A 24136-nucleotide genomic window follows, 5' to 3' on the forward strand; every position below is an offset into this window, starting at 1 on the left:
CCTGCTTATCACCATGATGGGATTGACCAACGAACCCCAAAGACTTTTCTGGCAGCATCTGCCAGAAAAGCCGTCTCATAGGAATTGTACACGTCCCGAGGCTGATACCTTTCCAAGATGTCTTTCAATTTGCCATCCTTCCAGTCGTGCACCACTTCCGAATCCACGCTGCCTGATTCGCCGCACCTCTTGACCTTGCCGATTCCCCACCTCACTTTGAATCTGTCTATCCAGTGCATCAGCAAGGTCTCGGCATCATCATGCCCGAGGTCCGCAGCGAATTTACGTGCCTTCAGCAGCAACATTTCACCGTCCAACCGAATATTTGGCTGAGCCAACATTTGCCGAAACCAGATGATAAGCGCGTCATCGACATCTTCAAAGGACACACATTTCACGCGTTTCACACTTGCCACCGGCTTCGTGATCTTCTCCACTTGTCCAAATATCTTGCCCTTATTTTTCAAGATATCGTTCAATGTCTGTCGTTTGATGTCCAACTTCTCAGCTATGGCTGTTTTCTTCATCAGTGGGTTTGCCTCGCAAAACTGGATAATGTCGTATTTTTCTTGGTAGGTTTTAGTTGTAAGCTTACGCTTAGTCGCCATTGTCCTGCCCTGCAGTGCGATCAACGTGTGCACGCAGTTATAAATAGCCTATCGGGGCGGTGTAAACCAATGAGCGAGCATGACGATTCCATGAAATCGGGCTTCTCACGAGGCAGCAGTTCCGTGTGACGAGTTAGGAGTGGTAATTTACTTGAGTTTCCATTACGTGGGAATGGACAAAATCTGACGACTTAGAGATGACGACTTACAGAGGGATGACCCTTTATTCATAGGGACTTGATATGAGATAAATTCGGGACTTTTTGACGCTGCCGACTTCGGCGAAGTGACGAGTTACACGCTGCCAACTTACGCCTAGTCTAATATATATATATATATATATATATATATATATATATATATATATATATATATATATATATATATATATATATATATATATATATATATATATTTGGAGCGATGTAGAAATGGTAGAAAAAGATGCGTGAGAAGAAAGTCCCGATCCTGTCGGTGTCTGTAAACTAATGAAGATGACTTGCAATGGAGTGGCCCCCTGCAATATGCGACACACCCCACCCCCCCCCCCCACCCCCCACTTAATCACGGGGACTCTCGGCACCTTTTGCTCTGCATCGATGATCCACTGACGGCATTCTCATCTGGCTCCGTGGTTCCCTCTGCAGCACCACCAACAGCCCCGACCACAATGGGTGAGCGAATGGATGAAAGGACGAACAGCAGCAGCGATGCACCAAAAAAAAGGATCTTGATCTGCTCTGCTGTGCCCTTTTTATGGGCCCGGACGAGGGGAGGGGCAGAGAATCAGATCAAAACAAGCTGCAGACGAAATCACACTCACCTATTGGGCCATAGCGATTGTAGCCATGCCCCGATGGGCCTCAAAGGCAAAAAATCGGTCAGTTGCTCTCTGACTTAGTCATGCGTCGGAGCTCCGAGTTTAATATGGGGCCGTGCTCTTCAGCCGTGTGCTGGTCTTCATTCCAACATGAAATTGTAGAGAAATCCCTGCGCTTACCCGTAGGTCCCTTCACGAGCTGCAGCGCATGTTCGCGCCTCGTGTTTTGTCTTAAAATAGCCCAACTCGCGTCTCCTCCGGGTCCCTTGAGGCTACGGTGTGGATTTGATGACCATGGGGAAATTGTGACAGTTGTCTTGCAGGGTGCTCTTGTTGTGACATTCGTAGTGAGAGATGGTGGCCATGTGGCGTTTGTAGTGAGAGGTGCTTGCTACGTGGCATCCATAGCGAGAGGTTCTTGCAATGTGGTATCCGTAGTGAGAGGTGCTTGCTATGTGGCATCCATAGTGAGAGGTGCTTGCTATGTGGCATCCATATTGAGAGGTGCTTTCCACGTGGCATCCATATTGAGAGGTGCTTTCCACGTGGCATCCATATTGAGAGGTGCTTTCCACGTGGAATCCATAGTGAGAGGTGCTTTCCATGTGGCATCCATATTGAGAGGTGCTTGCCACGTGGCATCCATAGCGAGAGGTGCTTGCCATGTGGCGTCCATAGCGAGAGGTGCTTGCTATGTGGCATCCATAATGAGAGGTGCTTTCCACGTGGCATCCATATTGAGAGGTGCTTTCCACGTGGCATCCATATTGAGAGGTGCTTGCCACGTGGAATCCATAGTGAGAGGTGCTTGCCACGTGGCATCCATAGTGAGAGGTGCTTGCCATGTGGCGTCCGTAGTGAGAGGTGCTTTCCACGTGGCGTCCGTAGCGAGATTGATGAATAAAGGCTGCGTATAAACGTGAGTTGTGGGGTTATTATTATCAGTTGTATGAAGCAGTTGTGGTGATCGTGATATGGTTTGGTGAGTGAAATGAATGTCTGAGGTAAAATGGCGGTTGGGAATTTGCGCACAGTTTTGAATGAAAATTGACGTGCAAATGCCCGAGAGCCGTGGACGCTCGCAGCCCAAGCACGAGGGACACGTTCGCAGCGTGAACGTACTGGAGATGCTCGCCACATGTTTGCTTATTCCCTCATGATTGTTGTGCATGCTTGCTTGCATGTTTCGTGTAAAAAAAATAAAGAGGTGTCGTAAAGAAAAAGTAAAAGTTCAGAAGATATGAGACACCTCACTACAAGAGTCCCACGCACCGCATCTTTCCTCCTTTTTCCCAACTTGACATATGGAATGGACCAACTAAGACACATTCTTGAAATAACTGCCTTTGGATCACTGTGTGTTGTGTGCCATTGCCTTGGAGGCATGTGGTTTTACAGAACCACAACAATATAAATCAATGGAAATAAAATAAAGAATTTTTATTTTCCAGAAGTTTTCCGCCATTGCTGCAGCGTCTCTCACACCTCCTTATTTAACGTGTTACGTTAGTTATTCATGCCTGGTGTTTGTGTCCTTTATGACGTCCTTAAAAATGGTAAGTTTCCTCTTTGCAATGATTTTCAATTTTGTTTAACTGTTAAAAAAATCAAAAAAAAAATCAACACTCAGGGTGTAAGGGAGTCTAAGGGGGTCATCGTGGATCCAGGTTTGCCCCGTTTTGCCTTTCTTCTGTGAAAGTACAAACACCATTTGGATTAAACTTTACTACAACCTTCATCACCCATGATGTACCAGAGTTTGTTCACGACAATAAATAATCGGGGTCTGAGGGGATGTATGGTGGGGGGGGGGAGGTTGCCCCCCAAAATATGTATTTTCTTTCTTATCCAAAACTACACACACACAATTTCAATAAAACTTGACCACAACCTTCATCACTGGTGATGAACTAAAGTTTGTTCATGGCATAATTGTTTTTTGTTTTTTTAATAAGCCATTTCAACCCCAAAATAGGTATTTACTTTCTTCCACGTTACATATTTTGTGGGTTATCCACGCCTACCATGGTTCCCGTGTTATCTTATCCAGCCACTACCGGGTGAGCAGACAGTGGTGTTGCCCCTATTTTTGTTACCGTGATGTCTTGTGAACTGCAAAAGGGATTTTAACCAAATTTGGTTCAAGTATTGTACTATGATGCAAACCCAAACTGATTATGTAAATGTTGGGTTCAAAATATCGTAGGTTGAAGATCAAATGCCCTTTAATTGAAAATCTATGTGGTTGCGATAACTTATGAACCACTCAAGACATTTAAACCATATTTGAATACAAAGATGAACTGATTCAATTTCAGATTTAAGAGGTCAAAGGTCACGTGCCCATTGAGAATCTTTGCAAGGACACTCCAAATTGATCTCAGGTGCATCCAATTTCCTTTGATCATCCTCGAGATGTCTCTACAACTTGATCGGAGTCCATCTGTGGCCAATTCAGTTGATTGAACATGATTTAGAAAGGAACACACCTTTCTATACAAGGTCCCACAGTTGAGAGTGCATGTTCGAGCAGAAACTCCACCATGAAGTCCAAGATAGAATTGTGAGGAGGTGTAGATCTGGGGAAGGGTGTAAAACAATTTCTAGAGAGTTGAAAGTTCCCAAGTGCACAGTAAGCCCCCTCATTAGGAAATGGAAACAATATGGAACTACCCAGACTCTTCCTCGAGCTGGCCATCTGACCAATCTGGACAAGAAGGACCTTGGTCAGGGACGTGACCAAGAACCCAATAACCACTCTGACAGAACTACAGAGTTCCTTGGCTGAGATGGAAGAACCTGCTGGAAAGACAACAATCTCTGCAGAACTTCACAAATCAGGCTTTATGGGAGAGTTGTTGGATGGAAGCGACTTCTGAGAAAACGGCACATGACAGCACACCTGGAGTTTGCAAAATGGCACGTGACAGACTCTGAGAGCATGAGGTCAAATATTCTGTCGTCTGATGAGATCAAAATTGAACTCTTTGGCCTGAATGCAAGGCTACATCTGGTGGAAATTGAGCATAACTCATTACCCATCTAACACCATCCCTACCGTGAAGCATGGTGGTGGCAGCATTATACTATGGGGATGCTTTTCAGTGGCAGGGACTGGGAGACTTGTAAGGATAGAGGGAACAATGAATGGAGCCAAATACTGGGAAATCCTTGAGAAGAACCTGCTTCAGAGTGCACACGACCTTAGACTGCGGCGGAGATTTACATTCCAACATGACAATGACCCCAAACATTCAGCGGAAGCAACACTGGAATGGCTTCAGAACAAGAACGTGAAAGTCCTTGAGTGGCCCAGCCAAAGTCCAGACTAATCCTATTGAGAATCTGTGGAAAGACTTGAGGATTGATGTTCACCGACACTTCCCATCCAACTTGACAGAGCTTGAGAAAATTTGCAAGGAAGAATGTCAGAAAAGCCCCAAATCCAGGTGTGCACGCCGATACACACATACCCAAGAAGACTCGAAGCTGTAATCACTGCCAAAGGAGCTTCAACAGTGTATTGACTCGGGGAGTTGAACACTTATTGATGAAAGACATTTCAGCTTTTAATTTTTCATCAATTTGTAAAAATTTCTAAATACATGTTTTCACTTCGTCATTGTGGGGTATTTTGTGTAGATCGGTGATAATTGACATAATTGAATCCATTTTAAGTTCAGGCCGTAACACAACAAGATGTGACAAGAGTCGAGGGGTGTGAAATTTTTTTGAAGGCACTGTACTTGCATGTTCGCACATCGCGCACTCCGATCGTTACCTGTCTTCGCACTCCATTATGACTGATCCTTGGTGTTCTGTATGTTTACCATTGTAATTCACTCCAGTCACATGCGAAGCATGCCATGTCCACCCAATGACTTTGGGCATGATGGAAATAGCGAGAATTACGTTTAACTTTTGGAGGAACACATTTGCTTCTTCTGATTGGTTAATTTACCTCTCATTGTACTATTTTGATTTGTCCATTGTCTACTAATGTCCTTTGTAATTTGTGTAAATGTACACCGATGTCTCGTTGTCCTGTAAGTGATTTGTCATTGTTTATTTTTTTTTCTCTGTATACAAGATCAAGGCTCATGGAAGGGAATGGTGATGGAGCCTATGAGCCGATAGCAGGGCAACTCTCGGACACAATAAGCAAGGAATAGTTCTCTCCACCACCAAATGTGGACTGAGGTTGTTTTCATCCCTATCTGTCTGTCTGTCTCTCTGAGCAGTATATCTCAAGAAGTTGTGGACAGGTTCGGTATATTACTGGGACTAAATGATTCGATTATTATTATTATTATTTTTAAAAATTAAACTTCGTGATTTTTCACCATTGATTGATTGGGCCAAAAACGATATGTAGGATCATCTCATCCATCCATCGGGACCACACTCTGTACAGAGCGTCGGTGCTACCGAAGCAGTCTCCTGGGCTATTGGACATAATCCTGGACAGGTTGCCACTCCGACGGAGGATACTCAAATGGCTCGGTCATCCCAGCAAGCTGGTACTCATTTTGCCGACCTCAGAAGGATGACAGGCTGAGTCTACCCCACCTGGTATTAATTCAACGGCCGAGCAGGATTTCAACTCGAGACCTTGGGATCCCAAGCCTGCACCCAAACCATTATGCCAACACCAGGTATATGTATATATAGGACGATATCTCAAAAAGTTGTGGACAGATTATGACAAAACTCGATGGATGAGTGAGGGAGGTGACAACACCAAGGTGATTAAATTTTTGGTTCATGTCAGAAGATCCGACAAATCAGTGGGATTATATAACGTAAACGGTTCAGCCTGTCAGAGGTATGCGCTTTACCGAGTGCCATTCTAGTTTTGAAAATGTGTTTGAATAGCCAGAGGGTTCCACAATGGGAAATTGAGGAACAGGAAGTTGGTTATGGAAGGACGGGCGAGTCTTTCTTGTTGAAATGGAACAACAAAAATATGGGACGTTAATATTTTGGAATTTCATGTCAAAATTGGAGGGAACGGCATCTGTGATTTCCTCGCATGCGTTGTCCTGCGTATTTGTCATCTCGCAATCAAGCCGGGCCTGATTGCTGTATTTATTACTTGCAAAATCGAAGATTTTTCAATTATATTAGTCAGTCGATTATGTGTGTGTCTGCCTGTCTCTCTGTCTGTTTGTCAATCACCTGCAGGTCACAATTTTAAACCGATCTTCACGAAACTTCACCACATGGTAGAGTTTGTCATCGGCAAGAAGCTTATTGTTTTTGAGGTCAAAAGGTGAACATAGACCAAAGGTCAACAACTTGAGTGAGATTTCTAAAATCCTCAATTTTCATCCGATTCACTAGAAAGTTGAAGAGGATTTTCAGATCAGGTCACTGAATTCAACTAGCCAATTATTTTTGAGGCCAACATCAACCAAATTTCTAAAATCCTCAATTTTCATCTGATTGACTTGAAATTTGAAGAGGATTTGGTCATTGAATTCAACCACCAATTATTGTTGAGAGGAAATTTGTTTTCTGGATTTCACAAGTATCGTGCTCTGCATGACGTCTTCTTATTGTTTACTTATTTATAACAAGCAGAAAGTGGCTGTTGGTTTCATCATTTTGATGGGAGGTTGCAGGACTACTGATGCAGTGCCCCCTGTAGATTATGGCAGGAATGTGGAATTTGCCTACAAGTGGTCTAATCCTCGTTTTTAAAGACACCTTGGGATTGTTGACGTCCACCGATTAGCTGATGGGATACCTGGCTCGATGTTCTCCTGAAGTACGGTGCACTAATTTGATGCATCATCAATCTTGCGAAACCAGGGTGCTGCTTTGGAGTTGACTCGACACTCAAACCTAGACTAACTAGTCAGCTCGAAGACGAGTACGCTACTTCTGAGCGTGAAAGCGAATGATGTTCAGGTTACTTTACTTGTTCGCATCATAGAAACCTGTGGGACGTTGCTCAAAGGATCAGCATAATAAATTGTGACACACTACCCTTGAAAGTTTGATTACAAGTTAGCTATCTATGGTGATTCAGGTTCAACTTCAATGGAACGGGAATCTCGGTCAGTTGTGAAAGAGATTTCTGTTTGCTTATTTGATTTTTCATGAACTCTGAGGCAAACCACATCTCTATCAAAAATGTCTATGTTTAACTCTCACCCATCCACCAACTTTACCCAAACATTTTTCGAACCATCCCTCCTTTCCCCCCTTTTTCTAATTTTTCTGAAGTGATCCTGTCAATTTGAGGGACACTCAAGTGGTGTCAGGTAGAGATAAGGCAAATTCCTAACCGGAGCGCCGAGCCACTGACACATGATTGCTCGGGTATGTTCGTTCCGCGTGGATTGTTTCTGTTCGAATGTGCGTGTTTGATATTGAATTGCAAATATCTCGTTTCAGTGACTTCATTCTTAAGAGTGACTCGTTGAATATTCAATGGTAGTGCGGTTGGTAAAGCTCTCTCTTTGTACGTCGGGCAACTTTCCACCTGATCTCCTCGAGTTTCGTAAGGTTCTTTGCTTTTCCACAACAAACCTTCAAAATTTCCCATCTCCAGGCCCAACACAAGGAGACTGGCGAGCTGGCAGCCGCGAAAGTGATCGAGACGAAAACCGAGGAAGAACTCGACGACTACATGGTGGAGATAGAAATCCTCGCCTCTTGCAACCATGCGCACATTGTGCATCTTATGGATGCCTTCTATTTTGAGGACAATCTCTGGGTGAGTGTACAGGCCTGGCTGGTGTGACAACCTTCAGCTGAGTCTCAATTTTCCCAGTATTCTTAGATTTATTTAGGACGTCAGCTTCCTATTTTGCCAACTCCCAGTCTGCTCACCCACACCCTGACCCTCCCCTGCAACCAATATATTTCGAACACAATTTGCTTCAATGGGGGGTCATCCCAAGAATGAAGGACAGGTTCCTTGGTATGGTGTGTAGTGTTCCCCGCTACGACTTTACCGGAAAGCAACTGTTGGGTAATGCTGTGGGAAGCTGAATGCTGATTGCAATCTTCTTGCCACATGCGTTTCCTTTCCCGCAGGCGGTGCTGCGTTTCGCTCTGCCTGCTGATTCCCACTTTTTTTTTCTCCATTGGAAAAACCTTTACTCTTCAGTGTGATGGCAGATGAAGCAGGCTGTCAGTAGGCCTGCACCTATTATAGCAGTAAATAGGGACACTGCTGGATTTGTTTGTTACTTGTACACGAAATCCAGCGTGTTTGGGTCTTGTTGTACAGTATTGATGCTTGCTCCAGATAACCGATGGTTGAGTGCTGCATGAAGTTATTTTCTAGCAGCCTCGATCTGCAGCGTTCCGATCGCTCACTTGGCGACGAGTTTGAGTGTCCTAAGAACGTCCAATTGCTTCAGATAATATGCACGACCTCACAACGTTCGTTAAATCACTCTCTGCAAATCTTGTTAATCCGTAGATTTTTAAGACCGTCACAAATAACTCTGCCCTTCATCTGTTTCTTCAGCAACCTCAGATTAATGATCCATGGCCGTTGGCTGTGTGTTTGGTGAGCAAAACCTGTAATGGTCTCCATTAGTCGCTGGGTAGCCTTTCTGTTGGTATTTAAGTTCACTCGCAGCGTGACTGTGATCACGTCACGGGCATCAATTGTACCGACAGAGAACGATGCTAAGGAGGTCCATCATAATCCTGTTAATTAGGCTGGATGGCAGATGTCAGAACTAATAGCTTCTAAAAGGAAAGAAGATATGTACAAGAAAACTCAAACTGTCCATTTTGTAGTGTGGAAAGGGAGGATATAGAAAGCATCCGACTTGATGGGACTTTGGAGTTGGTTGCCGCATCAGATGTGTTCGAGCTAAGGTGGCAGATGGGACGCCAATCCCCACCCCCCCCCCCCCCCATTGTGGAGACACTATGCCGTTTGTTTTCTGTCTGTTGGAACAAACTTGTCATAAGCACACTTTTGGTGCTATGCCAGTAACATTGGAACCTGAACGACTGCTGAGTGATTACCATAATGGGGGAAAGATCTTAATGTGGCATCTATTTTTAAAGGGAACGCATGGCTCGAGCATGATGACACTTTGCTGCCGGTTAAGAATGGGAACCGTAACCGGACACAGCCATTCTGCATCGCATTGCGTGATTCGTGAAACGGTACACATCCACACTCTTGCTTGTGGGACGGAGCGTGCACTCTTCTGGGGTGGCATGAGGGACGGTTTGTGCTTCGAAAGGACTTTGGTAAATTTGAAGTTAGCTGTTCTTAGGGAAGTGATTAAAAAAATACAATTCTCTATTGCCTAAGGCTCTTGAAGAAGCTTTAAATATTGCAATTTCCTGAGCTTCCGACATGAAGGACGTTGCAGAGAAAGGCGGAAAAAAAAAAATCCCCAAAAAACATTGGCAGGGCATAATGTGCGAGGACAGTTTACCAACAAAGGTGTTTCCTTCTATTACAGATCCTCATTGAGTTCTGTGCTGGTGGTGCCCTTGATGCAATAATGTTAGGTAAGCGATTTGTCACTTTTCCATCGGTGTTAGCAGGATTCCACTCCCTACCCCTTGCACTAGTCTTATGCCTGCACGGCTTTGGACAAGCAGTGGGTTGATGACGCCGACCAAAGAATATTCATTTGTGCTGTATTTACAATTCCCTTCTGATGCATCTGGCCATCAGAGCTGGAGCGTGGGCTAACAGAGCCACAGATACGTGTCGTTTGCAAGTCCACGCTGGAGGCATTGCAATATCTGCACAACAACAAAATCATACACCGAGATCTCAAGGCTGGAAATATTTTGCTGCTGCTTGACGGGCAGGTCAAGCTTGGTGAGTTGACCTTTAAAATGCTTTTGTTTGTCCGTTCTCATATTCCTGCCGTAGAATGTGACCCTTTCTGGGAATCTCTGTTCTTGTGCTCTTGTACACATTCTGTACACAGAAAGGGTCACATTCTTCAGGAGAAGAACAAAGCAAGTTTCTTGATCTCTCATCTTATTCCCAACTTTCTGTCTCTCCTGTTAGCCGACTTTGGAGTTTCAGCAAAGAATGCGAAGACCTTTCAGTGCCGTGACACCTTCATCGGAACTCCTTACTGGTATGGTAGCAATGCAGATGATGATGATGATGATATTCTTGACAAATGGGCACTATCACTTTTATAGTTTGTTTGTTTTTTTAATTACTGCTTTCGTCTCAAGCACATGACTGCGAGTCTCGTCATTGAACGGGATTGAGGGGTGGAGGGAGGGTAAGTGCCTGTGCTTCCACCCTCACAGGGCCCTTTATAGATTAGAATAGGAATTTTTAATTTGTTTAGGGTGCCAGTAATAGCTTGTCTACTCTTTGGAAAGGACACCGTGGAATCTTTAACGTCCACCTACAAATTCCAGCAGGTGGGACGCCGAGTTATGCGTCCGTGAGAGCAATGACACACGTAAGTGTTTTGTCCTGCACATGAAACACCAGGATGACAGTTTATAGATGGGCTGAGATTCAAACCCAAGTTAGACAGCTCAGATTGGAGCGTACGTACTTCTCGATTATCCTGCCAACATGTTTTTTTTTCTTGACATCAAGTTGAACAACATACTGGAGCTTCTTTCTCTCTGTGATGTCATATCCTCCACCACACCAGGATGGCTCCAGAAGTTGTGATGTGTGAGACATTCAAGGACTCGCCGTACGACTACAAGGCTGATATTTGGTCTCTCGGGATCACGTTGATCGAGCTTGCAGAAGTGGAGCCACCACATCATGAGCTTAACCCAATGCGAGTTCTCCTCAAAATTGCCAAGGCGGAACCTCCATCACTTGAGTACCCCTCTCGCTGGTATGCTACATCGCAGTGTTGTGGCCATTACACATATGATAGCTCCATTAATTATCCTGGCTTTGTTTAGGTCCATAATCGAATGCCTTGTCATGATCCTCACAGAAGGGTAAAGTCCTTCAATTGTCGTGTCTTAGAAACTTGGCATTTTACATTACAAAACAAAAATGCATTATTTATTTACTTATTTCTCCTATTCAGTGTTTGGACCCACATTCACCTGATGCTTTGTACTTTTCAATTTGTTGACACAAAGGTCCAATGACTTCAACAACTTCCTCAAGAAGGCTTTGGACAAGAACCCGGAGACCCGTTGGTCCGTGTCTCAGCTCCTGCAGGTTAGTGACTCAACCTTACAGCCACTAATAATTATGCCAATGATACTGAGATATCAGAGTGTATTTGAAGATGTATATTTCGGTGTATTTGTGCCTCTTAAGCTGATAGAGGATTATAGTGTTGTTTTTGGTTTTTGGAGATCCTGTATCAAACTTTATTTGTGGTATGTGTTTCCCCACGACTTTGGATAAGTTGTTGTTGAACACATAATGAAATCAGTGTTTCAAAAGTTCTTGAGATTTGTGTGCACCTTGAGGTCACATTTTTCTGCAGGTGGTACAGATCGGAATCACAGTGCCATCAGCATGCCTACTCACTCAGGTCGTGAAGGAATTGGGCTAAAACTAGGGGAAAAAACGACTTTTCAAGCATGCCATTCGAGTTGTCTATTAATGGATGGAATCAGCAGAACGTTGGTCAAAGTATGCTGACCACTGCGAGAAGCAAGGAGAAGCTGCCATTTTGGGTGTTGACCCTTTGTCGGAGCAAAAGAGGACTCTTCCTGCTCTGTACCTACTGGCCTTGCCCACTGATCAGCTGAAATGCTGTGACTGCATCTTCCTGGTTTTTAAGTCACAACACTCTTTATGTGTGCTGCAAGTTGTGATTTGTATGCCAGGAATTAGTAGTTTGATAATTTCCTACATGCATATGTAGCTCTCTAAGAAATACATAACGGTTTTTAATCCGTTCACGCAAAGTGGTTTTTTAAAATGTATTTATACATACACATATATATATATTTTTTTTCTTCTTTTTTTTGTATACCTTGTCGAGGCTCGTATGATAGTGAACACACAACGCAATCAAGGGGGGGGGGCATGAGACAAAAGGGGTGGGAGTGGGAAGGGCAAAACAGTGGGGAACAGAGACATGGAACTATGGATGGGGTGGGGAACATGGGGTATACAAGATGGACATTACAGGGACTTTCAGGAAGGAAAGCAGGGAATTTGAAGGAGTTGGGTTTGGGGTGGATTAACAGGGGTAGAAAAGATCGAGGTTTTGGATGGGGGAAGACAAGAGGTGGTGATGAACAGTTGTTTTGAAGGCCTGGAGGGAAGAATGGGATTGAATAGAGTGAGGGAGTTTATTCCAAAGGTGGGGAAAAAGAGAAATGAAAGAGTGAAGGTGAGCAGTGATTCGTGATTTTGGTAGTTTTACCAGGTAGTTGTTGGCGGACCTTGAGCGCCCTGCGGAAATATGGGGGGGGGGGACAAATTGCAGACAGAGCAGTGGGGGGGGGGCGAGACCGGAGAGGAGACTGTAGAAGACAGAAAGACCACTGACCTGCCTGCGGTGAGAAAGTGAGAGGCCCAAAGACTCAGCGTCATCTTGGGAGATGCCAATAATCCTCGATGCCTCAGTTTCCACGGCGTGAAGCTGAGAGAGGTGATAGGCGGGAGCACTAGCCCAGAGGGGAGAGCAGTACTCCATTAGGCTGTGGACGAAAGCTTTGCATGTGGTCAGGACCTCATGTGTGCCAAGGAAGGACTTTGCACGATGGAGGATGCCGAGTCTGTGACTGGCTTTGGAGGCCAGCTTGGAAATGTGGCTTTCCCAGGAAAGATCATGGCAGATAGTGAGACCCAGAAGCTTGAAAGAAAGGACTTCTTCCAGAGGATTGTTGAGAAAGTGGATTGGGGGAGAGGGGGGAGGGGGATGGACCGTTCCAAACGGTCCTTTCGGAGAGACATGGTGAGAGTGTGAGGGTTAAGTAATTGGTTCCCTTCATCTGTCTGTCTGTCTGTCTATCAACAAATGGCAGTTTATGATGGAGGAACGATTGAATTTAAATTGAATGCTATATTGTGAAAACATTAATAGGAAAACGAACCTGGAGCTTATCATTACTTACGCTCTGAACGCGACGTCCCGATCACACCTGTGCAGAGACGAGTGAGATAATTCTGTCTGGCAGTTAAACAAAATTTAAAATCATTCCAAACAGGAAACTTACCGTTTTTAAGGACTTCACAAAGGACACAAACACCAGGCACGGATAACTAATGTAACGTGGTGTAATAGACGCTGCATCAACGGCGGTAAACTTCTGGAAGGTTTTTTTTTTTTTTTTTTTTTTGTCCAACTTTTAAAATCATTATTTTATTTCACTTGAATTCTATACTTGAACACTGCAGAACACAAATCACCTTCTTAGCACTTTCCAAACCCTTCTGATGAGCAGTGCTTGGACAAAAGATGACAGCGTTTTACGTCGTCACGACCAATCAAATTCGCTGCTCACAGATCCCGCTCGTGTTGGTGTTTCTGATCAGAATTGATTGAGTAGATCAAGTACAGTATCATCGTGTGAATCGACTGATGTCACATGGTGTAATTGACCGAGTAGATCAAGTACAGTCTCATCGTGTGAATCGACTGATGTCACATGCTATATGTCATTATTTTATGAAACGTTTGTAAGTGTTGTAATGCATGAATAATGGAAGAAATTGTAATGGTTGATAATTAAGGAATGCTGAATAGTAATGGTGGTAAAGTTGGTGATGCTTGGTTAAGAGAAGGGGGAGATGATAAAGATGGAATTGAATGAGAGAACTCATGGAGCTAAGGATTTACAGAAAAGGGCAAGTGAAGAAGAACCGCAGTACCAATGATGCTACATTTTGCTTCCACCTTCCCTCCCTCCCTCCCTCCCTCCGAACACCCTCTCCCCTTCCACCCGCAGCATCCGTTTGTGAGCACAGTTGCATCCATAAAGCCTCTTGAACAGCTGATTGCGGAAGCGAAAGCTGAAGTGACAGATGAGATAGAAGAGGGAAAAGAAGAGGATGAAGAGGAAGATGGAGACAGCCTCCATGTACAACTCTTATTTACATATTGTATTTCTCGTGCAGGCTTTGTGGGATATCTGTTTGCAAAAATCTAACCGTAAGGGGGTGTGAGGTGCACCGTGCAGGTTAACTGGGCATTTATTTTGTTTTTCTTCAATGGATGGGCGTGAAGGAGAAGTGCAAGTGGTCACAATTTAACTTTATTTTGGAACGTTTCCTTACTGAAACTTTTAGGCTTCATTGGCCTGTAATCAAGAGTCGACTCGTAAACCATTTTGGCCGTAAAGGTGTGTCAATGGCCAATTCGGCCTCCTGCATTGTGGGAGTATAGTGCTAGATTATCCCATCAGCAGGTCATCATTTGTATGTGGCAGATCACCAATCTTGATGTGCTAAATATTTTATTGTTTGTTGATCAGTGTTGCGAAGTGGTTGTAAAGCATTCGGGGGTTTGGAGAGGGTGCATTGACAGATAATGTGGTCGGCAGTCTGTGTTGCTCCGCAATCGCTCGGAGGGGAAGTAGCAAATCTCCCTGATTCTGAGCGAAGCCGGTTCAGACAAGCCCATGACGATCGTGGTAAGTCCCAGCCCGGTGGCCGAACGATGGGTTCATCGATAAAGTTCACCAGACGAGATCGATCTGTGGCAAATCGTTTGGTCCAACGACTGTGCTTGTGGCATCAGCAGAAAGAAAATCGCAACCGATCAGAGGTCGTGTTGCCATGGCCAGCAGATGACGAGACTTGAGACGCATTAGCCTCTCGTGAATACAATCACGTAGAAGATGGTGCGAGTTGGCTGATTTTTGTGTAGTGTTGAATACGTGGGCGAGACGACGGATGTCAGGCAGTTCTATACCAGATAGCACTGGTAGGTAAAGGCCCGGTCACACCTTGACGTTTTAGCCAACGTATGCCGATTTTTGAATTTTTTTTTCTAAAACGCTGGCACACTTTGAATACGTTATGGGTAAGTTTTGATAACATTGAGAGCACGCTGGCATACGTCGTTGTACGTTGGCTTTAAACGTTGTACTTTTCGGTTGTCCTCAAATTTTTTCATGCTTGAAATTTCACGACGTATGCCGGCGTATGACTCCCACGTTCCGCTACGCTGGCCACAAGTTGTATGCACGGTCTGTGATCGTTGACAGACGTCAACACATGCTACTTGTAAGTTAATCATAAGTTGAGACACGCCGAGGTAATGTTTAGCATATCCGAAACTTATTTCTAACCTATGATTAACGTGTTGTTGGCACGTTACGCGATCGTTGCCACACATCGACAGACGTTACTTTTAAGTTACTCATAGGCTGAAAGACGTCGGTATAATGGATCGTCCTTGCTTCAGCGTCCACGGCCACGGCCAGGACACTTATTTGCAGCATTCTTCAAACTTTTCTTCGGCATGACGAGGATGTTCACACTTCGATGTCGAGCTTGGCTATGATTCCAATTGTCCATCGGCAGAGTCTATTTAAAATAGTCGAGTTTGAGCGTTTTAACACGTTCAGAAGAAACGCTTCAAATTTCCAAACCCCAGCGTCAAAAAAACAAAACAAAAAAAAAACAAAGGCAAGTGACAGCAATTTAAATCGTTCATTGTAAACAATGAAACTAGCTGAGTGGTACCGTTTAAAAGTCGTTGAGTGTAAAAAAAAAATCCAATTGTTGAGCGCAAGCGTCTACTTTCAATAGTGGGGTTTGAGCGATTTAGCACGTTCAATAGAAACGATTAAAATTTCCAAACCCCAGCGTCAAAAAACAAAAGGCGAGTGACAGCAATTTAAATCGTTCATTGTAAACAATGAAAATAGCTGAGTGGTACCGTTTAAAAGTCGTTGAGTGTAAAAAAAATCCAATTGTTGAGCGCAAGCGTCTACTTTCAATAGTGGAGATGCAGCCATTTAAATCGTTGAGTGGCAGCCTATGAACCTACCCGTGGACACTCGGACGCAAGGACGATCCATCATAACCCACACCCTCCCCCTCACACTCACCTACTACTGCCAACATGAGCAAACTACTACTAATACTAATACTGATACTGATACTGATACTGTTACTGCTGACATGGACATCGACTCAAAAAGGAACTCGAAAACACTGTTGGGTTCCCCTTTTATGAGCAGCATTTTTATATACCAATTCCCAAAATCGCTGGGAACACGTCTTTATATGGCAGTTGTAAGCTAGAAACACGTTAATTTATTTTTTTTGTCGACCTGAAGACGTCATTGGAATACGTCTACATACGTCGATGTGTGTTGGGACTACGTACAGAATTGGTTTAAAGCACGTCAAACATAAGTTAGAAATAAGTTTCGCGTAAAAAAGACATTACCGCGACGTGTTTCGACTTATGAGTAGCTTATAAGTAGCCTTTGTGGACGTGTGTAAGCGTCCGCATATCGTGTGTAAAACTTATCCCCATCGCATGCGGAACGTGTGTCATACGCCGAGTACGTCGTAAAATTTTGAACATGTTTAAAATTTCTTGACGTACTCTACTTACTACGACGTATGATAGCGTACTTTAGCGTTCTACTCACGTATACCAAACTTACTCATACCGTATTTGACGTGCCCCCAACGTTTTAGACACATTTTTCTTAGGTCGGCATACGCTGGCAAGATCGCCAAGGTGTGACCGCGATGTTGTCACTTCCATTTCTACGGCAGTTATGATTCGAATCGTTGTGCGTCAGCCTTTAAATAGGCTACGTCACAACATCGTCGGCGATGCGTGCAACGCGCTATGCCGAAGTTAGACTATCGTTGGACATAGGTTGTGTAGGCCAACAACAGGTTCAGCATTCGTTGGTATAAGTTATCTATAACACAACGAAACGTTCTGTGTCCATTACTAATATGTTATGCATACGACCAACTCGTTATGAATACGTCCGAATCTTAAAAAAAAAAACATCAAAAGTTCAACGTCAGCCAGCGTTTTACATACATTTTAATACGTTGCCATCGCTGGCTAAAACGTCAAGGTGTGACCGGGCCTTAAGATGGGGTAGCTTTCATGTAGCAGCCTGATACAATTTTCAGGAACCCGTTGAGCACAACGTCCACTTTAGACATGTGTGTACTTCTTACCCAAACGGCTGAGCAGTATTCAGCAGGACGAGCACAAAGGTGCGTAAAACATGCGGAGATGCTCCTCATTTCGTACCTGTCAAGCACACGTAGGAGAGCAAATCTGGAGTTGAATTTCTTGCTGAACTTAGTCAGGAGCTTCTTGAAGGTCAAGCTCCTGTCAAGGCAGATCAGTGTGACTGGCCTCAAACTTTATCAGTTTACAAATAGCCAATATGGTCAGTTTGGTGTCAATTCCATCGGTGAAAAACAGAGCTCACCGTCTTGCCAATGCTGAACTTTAGCATCGACATCAACCATTGGCTGTTGTTGCTTAAAAATGACTCGTGAAATCTGTTCGTGTTGCAATCTGAACCTGTGGCTAGGTTCAAATCCCATACACAATGTGTAATCGTCTACTAATGTCCCTGTAATTCATGTATAAAGTACATTGACGTCTACTAATGTCTTTGTCCTGCATGTGATTCATGTGTGAGCTTCTTCATGCTCCTTGGATCACTATTAAAAATGAAAAAACAAAAAATCAATTGCTTCAAATGTTTGTGTTAATTTTGTCATTACCTCTTTATACCTTATCCATTCCTCGGTTGTGTTGCGCAGTCCAGAGTTTGAAGCATTCAGCAAGTATTTTGAGGTTGTCTTTATCTATGAGTAAGCTGATTCTGTATGTGCCTTTGTCTGTGCACATGGATTGAGCTTCTGGTGTGTGCTCTTGTCCACAGTCTTTGGGACACAGGCGTGAGGCATCAGACGTCAGTCTTTGCAGCCTCGGGGAGCCATCTCTGCCTCCGACACCCGGTCCTTTCCAGGGTGACCTTCTCGGAGACAAGCCCAACCAAGTTCTTCCCGTCTGTGCACAAGTTCCAGAGGAAAATGGTCAGGCTGATGAGGTTGCCGTTGTATTGGGTACTGAGGATAGCAGAGAGAATCCAGCACTGCCTGTGCGTGCTGAAGTTGAGGATGTTGAAGTTGATGGTTGCATTGGTGATGCAGGCGCAAAAACGGTGAGCAACCGCCCTTTCTTGACAAAGTCAGAATCTGTGGAGGTGACAATGGCTTTATTGAATGATGTTATCAAATCCATTGAAGTGGAAAACATGGGAGATGGGGAGGAAGGGGATGAGGATGAGGATGAGGACAAACAGGAAGAAAGAAAAGAGAAACAGAATGGTGAGAGCAGTGTGACAAATACTCAGGACGTTGCTGAAGTTGATACAAAGGATGACATTGAAGTTGAGAGGAAGCACGTGAAGGAACTCGAAGAGAAGGTTGGAGAGACATTTATGGAGAATGAACCAAAGGTCATCCCACCTGCTGAACCACCCAACATAAATGATGCCGATCTGAATAAAAATGAGAAGGAAATGGAATGTAAAGTTGAGGAGGTGAATGGTAAGAGCACTACCGATGGCAATGAGCTGGTGATTGAATTGCCTTCTCCACCGGTCCATGTTCCTGAGCCCCCTCCAGAATTTCGAGATGATCCAAACGTTACATCGGGTCGGCCTGAACCACCTCCGGGTTTCCGAGATGGACCCCACATCAAGGTCGAATCGATGGACAAGGATGAATCCAAGAGCGAAGATAAAGGAGATAGTGAAACTGTAAAGAGTCAAAGCGTGCCAGAACAGGATAAAGGACAGGACACTGACAGCGTTGGTACAACAGGATCTGATTCGGGAAGCTTGGACATGAACCTGTCCATCTACAATGCTCTGGCTCACAGCAAAGAGAGCAGCTCCTTGTCAATACAGGTAAGAAATATGATATTTTCATTTTGTCTGTGGAGCTCGCAAACTACTATATCGCCACAATGCAAGGTTTTTGCCTTCATATACTCGTTTGAAATTTCAAAAGTTTGCAACAAAACTCCAAGGGTATGCTGCAGCTTGGTATTCAGTGGTGTGGAACCACATTAGACGTATTGGAATTCGAGAGACTTGTTGGAACCAACTTCTACTCTCCATGTATAAATCTGGACAGGTCTTACAAAATTAACATGCCAAGTTTCCCTGACCCACCCACCATCACCATCCTTCACCAAGAAGGAAACATTTTGCTTGCTTGCACTTTGTATCGAGTGGATACGATTACACTCGGCAGTTATCAAAAGCACCTAACCGGTGTTTGTGTTTTTGCCGATTTTGAAGTTTGATGGTAGCTGGTGGGATCTGATGATTAAATCTTCAATATTTTAACTGCACAAACATCGACATGTGTACAAGAAAAAGTCAGCTGCATTTTACATGGTGTGTACTGTTATGCATGCATTGTCACAGGCTGTGACGATGGAAAACATCGTGTCATGCTCACAATGTGCTTCTCGTAGGAGATGCAGAGACAGCGAAAAACGCTGAAACGTACGCGCAAGTTCATGGTCGATGGTGTAGAGACGAGTGTAACAACCAACAAGATAATCAGCGATGACCCCAAACGTGACGCTGAGATGCGATACATGAGGTGGGGCTTTGAGATTGTGGAATGGTGAAGATTGAGAGTGAATGTCAGAACCATTCAATTTATTATTTTGATCACCTTGTTCGATTGCTACATTAGTCGTCGTGCTTCTGTGTATCCGCAGGCGTCAAGAGCTTCGAGAGTTGCGCCTGCTACAGAAGGAGGAGCAGCGGGCGCAGCAAGAGCTGAACAGTAAACTTGTGCAGCAGAGCGAGCAGATGAGCCGCCGCTTTGAACAGGAGCTCAATGTAAGGTCCAGCTCGCTCAGACGTAGGTAATCGATCGACGGTAAAAAAAATGTCTCCCTCCACTGTAAACCCTACTTTATGCCTGATGGCAGACACATCGCAAGCATTACGAGGTGGAACTGGAGACCCTAGAGAGGCAGCAGAAGCAGAGTGTGGAGCGACGGGAGCAGGAGCACACGGGGCGTCTACGCGAAGAAGCAAAGCGCATCAAGGCAGAGCAAGAGAGGGAACTTTCCAAATACCATGACGTGCTCAAGCAGCGAAAAAAGGAGGTAGGACGAGAGAGAGACACCCGGACCACTATCAGGTTGGTGGGGTCCGGAATTTAAGCCTCGTCTTTGGTTGTAGCCACAATGAATGTGCCGTAAGGCACGATAGGACGTCAGATCATTCTGGCTGTAGTCCTCAGTTAGGGTAAGCGATTATTTATGTACCATATTGGTCGTGCTTGAAAAATAATGTTCTACTTCTTGCGTATGGCAGCTTGGCTGCCGGGTAGCTATCGTTTTGTTTGGACGCGATGATGCCGCTGATGCTGTGCTCATTTCACCAACCTTGGAAGGATGACAGGCTATCAACCCGACTTGGTGTTAATTCAGTGGCCAACAGGGCTCGAACTCGGGACCCTAAGATCCCAAGCCAGCCACCCGAACCACTAAGCCAACACCAGGTGGTAAAAAGTGTTCAAAAGGATTGACAGCAATGTTATTCAGACTGATGATACCCGCTAATGATTGTTCTGTTTTCGTAGTTTACAAAAGCGTTGTAAATGCTGATTTCTTGTTTCCACTTTTTTTTTCCTCATCCTCTCATCTCCCTTCCCACCATCTCTCTTGTGATTGTTACTTTAATTCGTTACAATCCTTGCCTCAGGATTACCATTGTTTTTGATTGACAGCTCGTTGATGGTGTGTCCTCCAATGATCGGTGGACACGGTCCGGGTGGGCGTTCTTTTAAAATTTGGTTTTTGTTTTGCCAATGACGCTTCTCCCTCACTGCACGTTTGGGTTTGGATTACCTGTGCTTGTGGTTATCCTTTGTGCGAAAATTCTTGCTGCCTCTTGATTTCAAAACCTTCGGAGGGAAAGGGGAAGGCCGTCTCAGGAAAGACTTCTTTTCCCATCTCTCATTATCTGCATTTTGAGATCAGTTTTTGCTGTCTTTATTTATTTACTTATTTATTCATTTTCAAACCCCACCACCCCCGCCCCCTTCTCTCACTTCAAACCTTGCGGCGTGTGAGGGTCTGACATCACAGATTTGGGAAATTCCTTGTCGTAGCAATAAAAACAAATCTTTAAATTATTTTGGGAATTACCCACCAGTTTGAAAACAGGTAAACCTTGTGAGATGCTTTTTCACCTTCAGGCAGTTGTATCAATTTCGAGTTAGCCCTCGAAAGACCCATCGAGTCAACAGCAATTTGATGATCCCGATACGCGCTGATGGTTTTCACACGATCGTTATACATTTCCTACTTGTGTACTTTGGTTTGTCTTCGCTCAAAACCTCCAGTTACCAGCTGCTATGTCTATCACCCTCGGTGAGTTGCTAATCTCCAATAACGCACACTCCAGGTGTTGGGCGTTGCTGAGAACCAGCACAAAAAAAGGGTGAAACGAACCAAAGAGGAATTGTCACTCACCCTCAAGGCAAAGATGATGCGTTGGTACCCAATCTGAGGCAGGCATTTGAGAACAATGGAGATGACATGTTTATCATACAAATCAAAATAAAGACCAATTACTACACCGTCGTCCCAAGAAGGAAGCCAGACATAACAGTACACACACACACACACACACACACACACACACACACACACACACACACACACACACACACACACACACACACACACACACACACACACACACACACACACACACACACCTTTCTTTCCCTCTTTTTCTTTTCTGTATAACGTACTTGTGTGGAGGGGTGAGGGAGGTGTATTCACCGCACGGGAATTTGTATGCCCTTTGGTGCTTCAATTTTCTCCGAGGCCAAAATGACCACAGAAAGGTGTCTCTGACCATTCAGGGTTTGGCTCAAATCACCATTCAGACCTTTCATTTGTCTTCGCTCTCTCTCGCCAACGCTGAGCTCCCCCATGTAAGTTTGTGGAGGTTGGGGTGGTGACACATTCCATTCCTCCTTTGTATGTGTGTGCAGTGAAAGTAGTTTTCATAAACTGTGTGTTTGCAGTGCTGTTTAACCCATTAACCCATTCCTTTAACCCACTGCCAGTTCTGTCATTCACAATGCTTTGCTCTGCGTTACCTTGTGTTGCTGCACCTATTCTGTGCATTACCGGTTAAAGTTTGACGTCTTGAACGGACATTATTTTTCTGTGGATGTCACCAATGACATCTTTCACATAATGTCCTTTGGACTGACATGAAACTGTCGAGTCTGTGAATGGTAAAGTACATTTTGGTGAGGATGCTGGACTAGCATCCCAGGGGAATGTTGGTTTAAATATGCCTGAAGATGGCACTGTTAGTTGCTTTGATTCTAAGATTCTGGAATACCAGATAGTCTCCGGAGAATTACTACATTGCTGTTGGATCGCCAATTAAAAATGAACAAAACTAGAGAGTTCAGAGAACACCTTACCCCACACAGTCTTGAAAAAACAAGGACGTGCGTGGGGTCTGTGAACGGCAAATTTGATCGGTCGTGATGATGTAAAGAGCCGTAATCTTTTGTCCAGGTAGTGGTAAACTGAATGGTTTTGAAAGTGCCAAAAGGTGATTTGTGTTCTCCAGATCAGGTACATAATGAAATTGAAGTAAAATAAAGGTTTTTAAAGGTCGTACAAAAGACATGTTTTGGAAGTTTCTCGCTGTTAATGCAGCGTCTTGTAGACAGCCTTATTTAACACGTTATGTTACGTTAGTTATTCATACCTGTCGTTCGTGTCCTTTACAATGTCATTAAAAACAGTAAATTTTCTGTTTGGAATGATTTTCAATTTTGTTTAACTGCCAGACAGACAGACAGATAGAGTAAAAAAAATTATCCCACTCTGTGCGCATGTGCGATCGCGGGACAAATTCAGAGACAAAGTACGGTAATAACAAGCGAGCTCACTAAGGTTGGCTGTCATACCTGGTCTGTTCTACCTGTGTTGCTGGTTATCCCCACGCTTTTTCAAAAAAACGGGGGAATGTTGTAATCAGCTCTGTCTGTCTGTGTGTTGTTATGATCAGCACACGGCAGGAAGGTGTAAGAGCAGAGTCAGTTTTGGACCTCCCTCTGGGGTGGGGTGAAAGGTCAAATCATGAAAAATCCAATTCCAGGCACATTTTTAAACACTTCAAATGAACCTTTCTACATGCAGTCAGAATCGGAGGATGCTTGAAATGTGTAACGATGTTTTGTTTTTTGGATTTGACCCCTGGTTCATTCCCCAAGGGGTGGGTACTTCGGGTCAAAATGGGGAAAAATTTCAACTCAAAATGTGATATCGGGTCATTCCTGGTGGAACGTTTTGCCATCTTTCAACTTTGCTTTTGCTGAGACGGTGCGTTGGCGCACCATCGACTTCGCTCTAGTTTACACTGTTGGTTGCCTTTTAAATGCCTCGAGACAACTTGTGATGAGCAACAACATGCTTCTGGTAAAAAGCAGTTATGCCTTCATCCTAGTCACCAATAATTAAAACTACAAATGCTTCTAAACCAGTAAACCGTTAAATTATTATTATTATTATTTTTAAGTAGATTGCTCGTTTTCCTTTCCCCAGGAACAAGAGTTTATAACAAGGCAACAGCAAGACCTTGATGGGGCTTTGAAGAAGATAATCTCTGAACACAAGACAGAAATTGCTGCCAAGGAGAAGGAGTGTCTTCATAATAAACAGCAACTACTCAGGGGTTTGTTAGGCATTCTTTACACTTGTAACCACTCTGCTCTTTTTCCCTCGCTGTCTCT

At 44.2% G+C, this 24136-nt stretch overlaps 1 protein-coding gene across 4 annotated transcripts in view; it reads left to right on the top strand.

Moving 5' to 3' along the window:
- The window catches only part of SLK (STE20 like kinase), a 77704-nt gene that overhangs the window by 45007 nt on the left and 8561 nt on the right, over positions 1–24136 (top strand). For 2 of the 4 annotated variants that reach the window (XM_085870230.1, XM_085870219.1), the window contains exons 2-14: positions 7988–8152; positions 9876–9924; positions 10094–10243; positions 10439–10511; positions 11052–11246; positions 11503–11584; positions 14278–14409; positions 18214–19245; positions 19821–19951; positions 20073–20196; positions 20289–20468; positions 22241–22312; positions 23949–24078. In XM_085870230.1, coding sequence (XP_085726356.1) covers positions 7988–8152; positions 9876–9924; positions 10094–10243; positions 10439–10511; positions 11052–11246; positions 11503–11584; positions 14278–14409; positions 18214–19245; positions 19821–19951; positions 20073–20196; positions 20289–20468; positions 22241–22312; positions 23949–24078 — 2515 coding nt within the window. The remainder of the gene's footprint in view (positions 1–7987; positions 8153–9875; positions 9925–10093; positions 10244–10438; positions 10512–11051; positions 11247–11502; positions 11585–14277; positions 14410–18213; positions 19246–19820; positions 19952–20072; positions 20197–20288; positions 20469–22240; positions 22313–23948; positions 24079–24136) is intronic. The other 2 variants (XM_085870246.1, XM_085870236.1) reach the window with 2 other exon arrangements.

Source organism: Eptatretus burgeri, chromosome 1, assembly GCF_056783735.1.
Source record: "Eptatretus burgeri isolate ZD-2024b chromosome 1, Ebu_testis_v1, whole genome shotgun sequence".
NCBI classification, from domain to species: domain Eukaryota; kingdom Metazoa; phylum Chordata; class Myxini; order Myxiniformes; family Myxinidae; genus Eptatretus; species Eptatretus burgeri.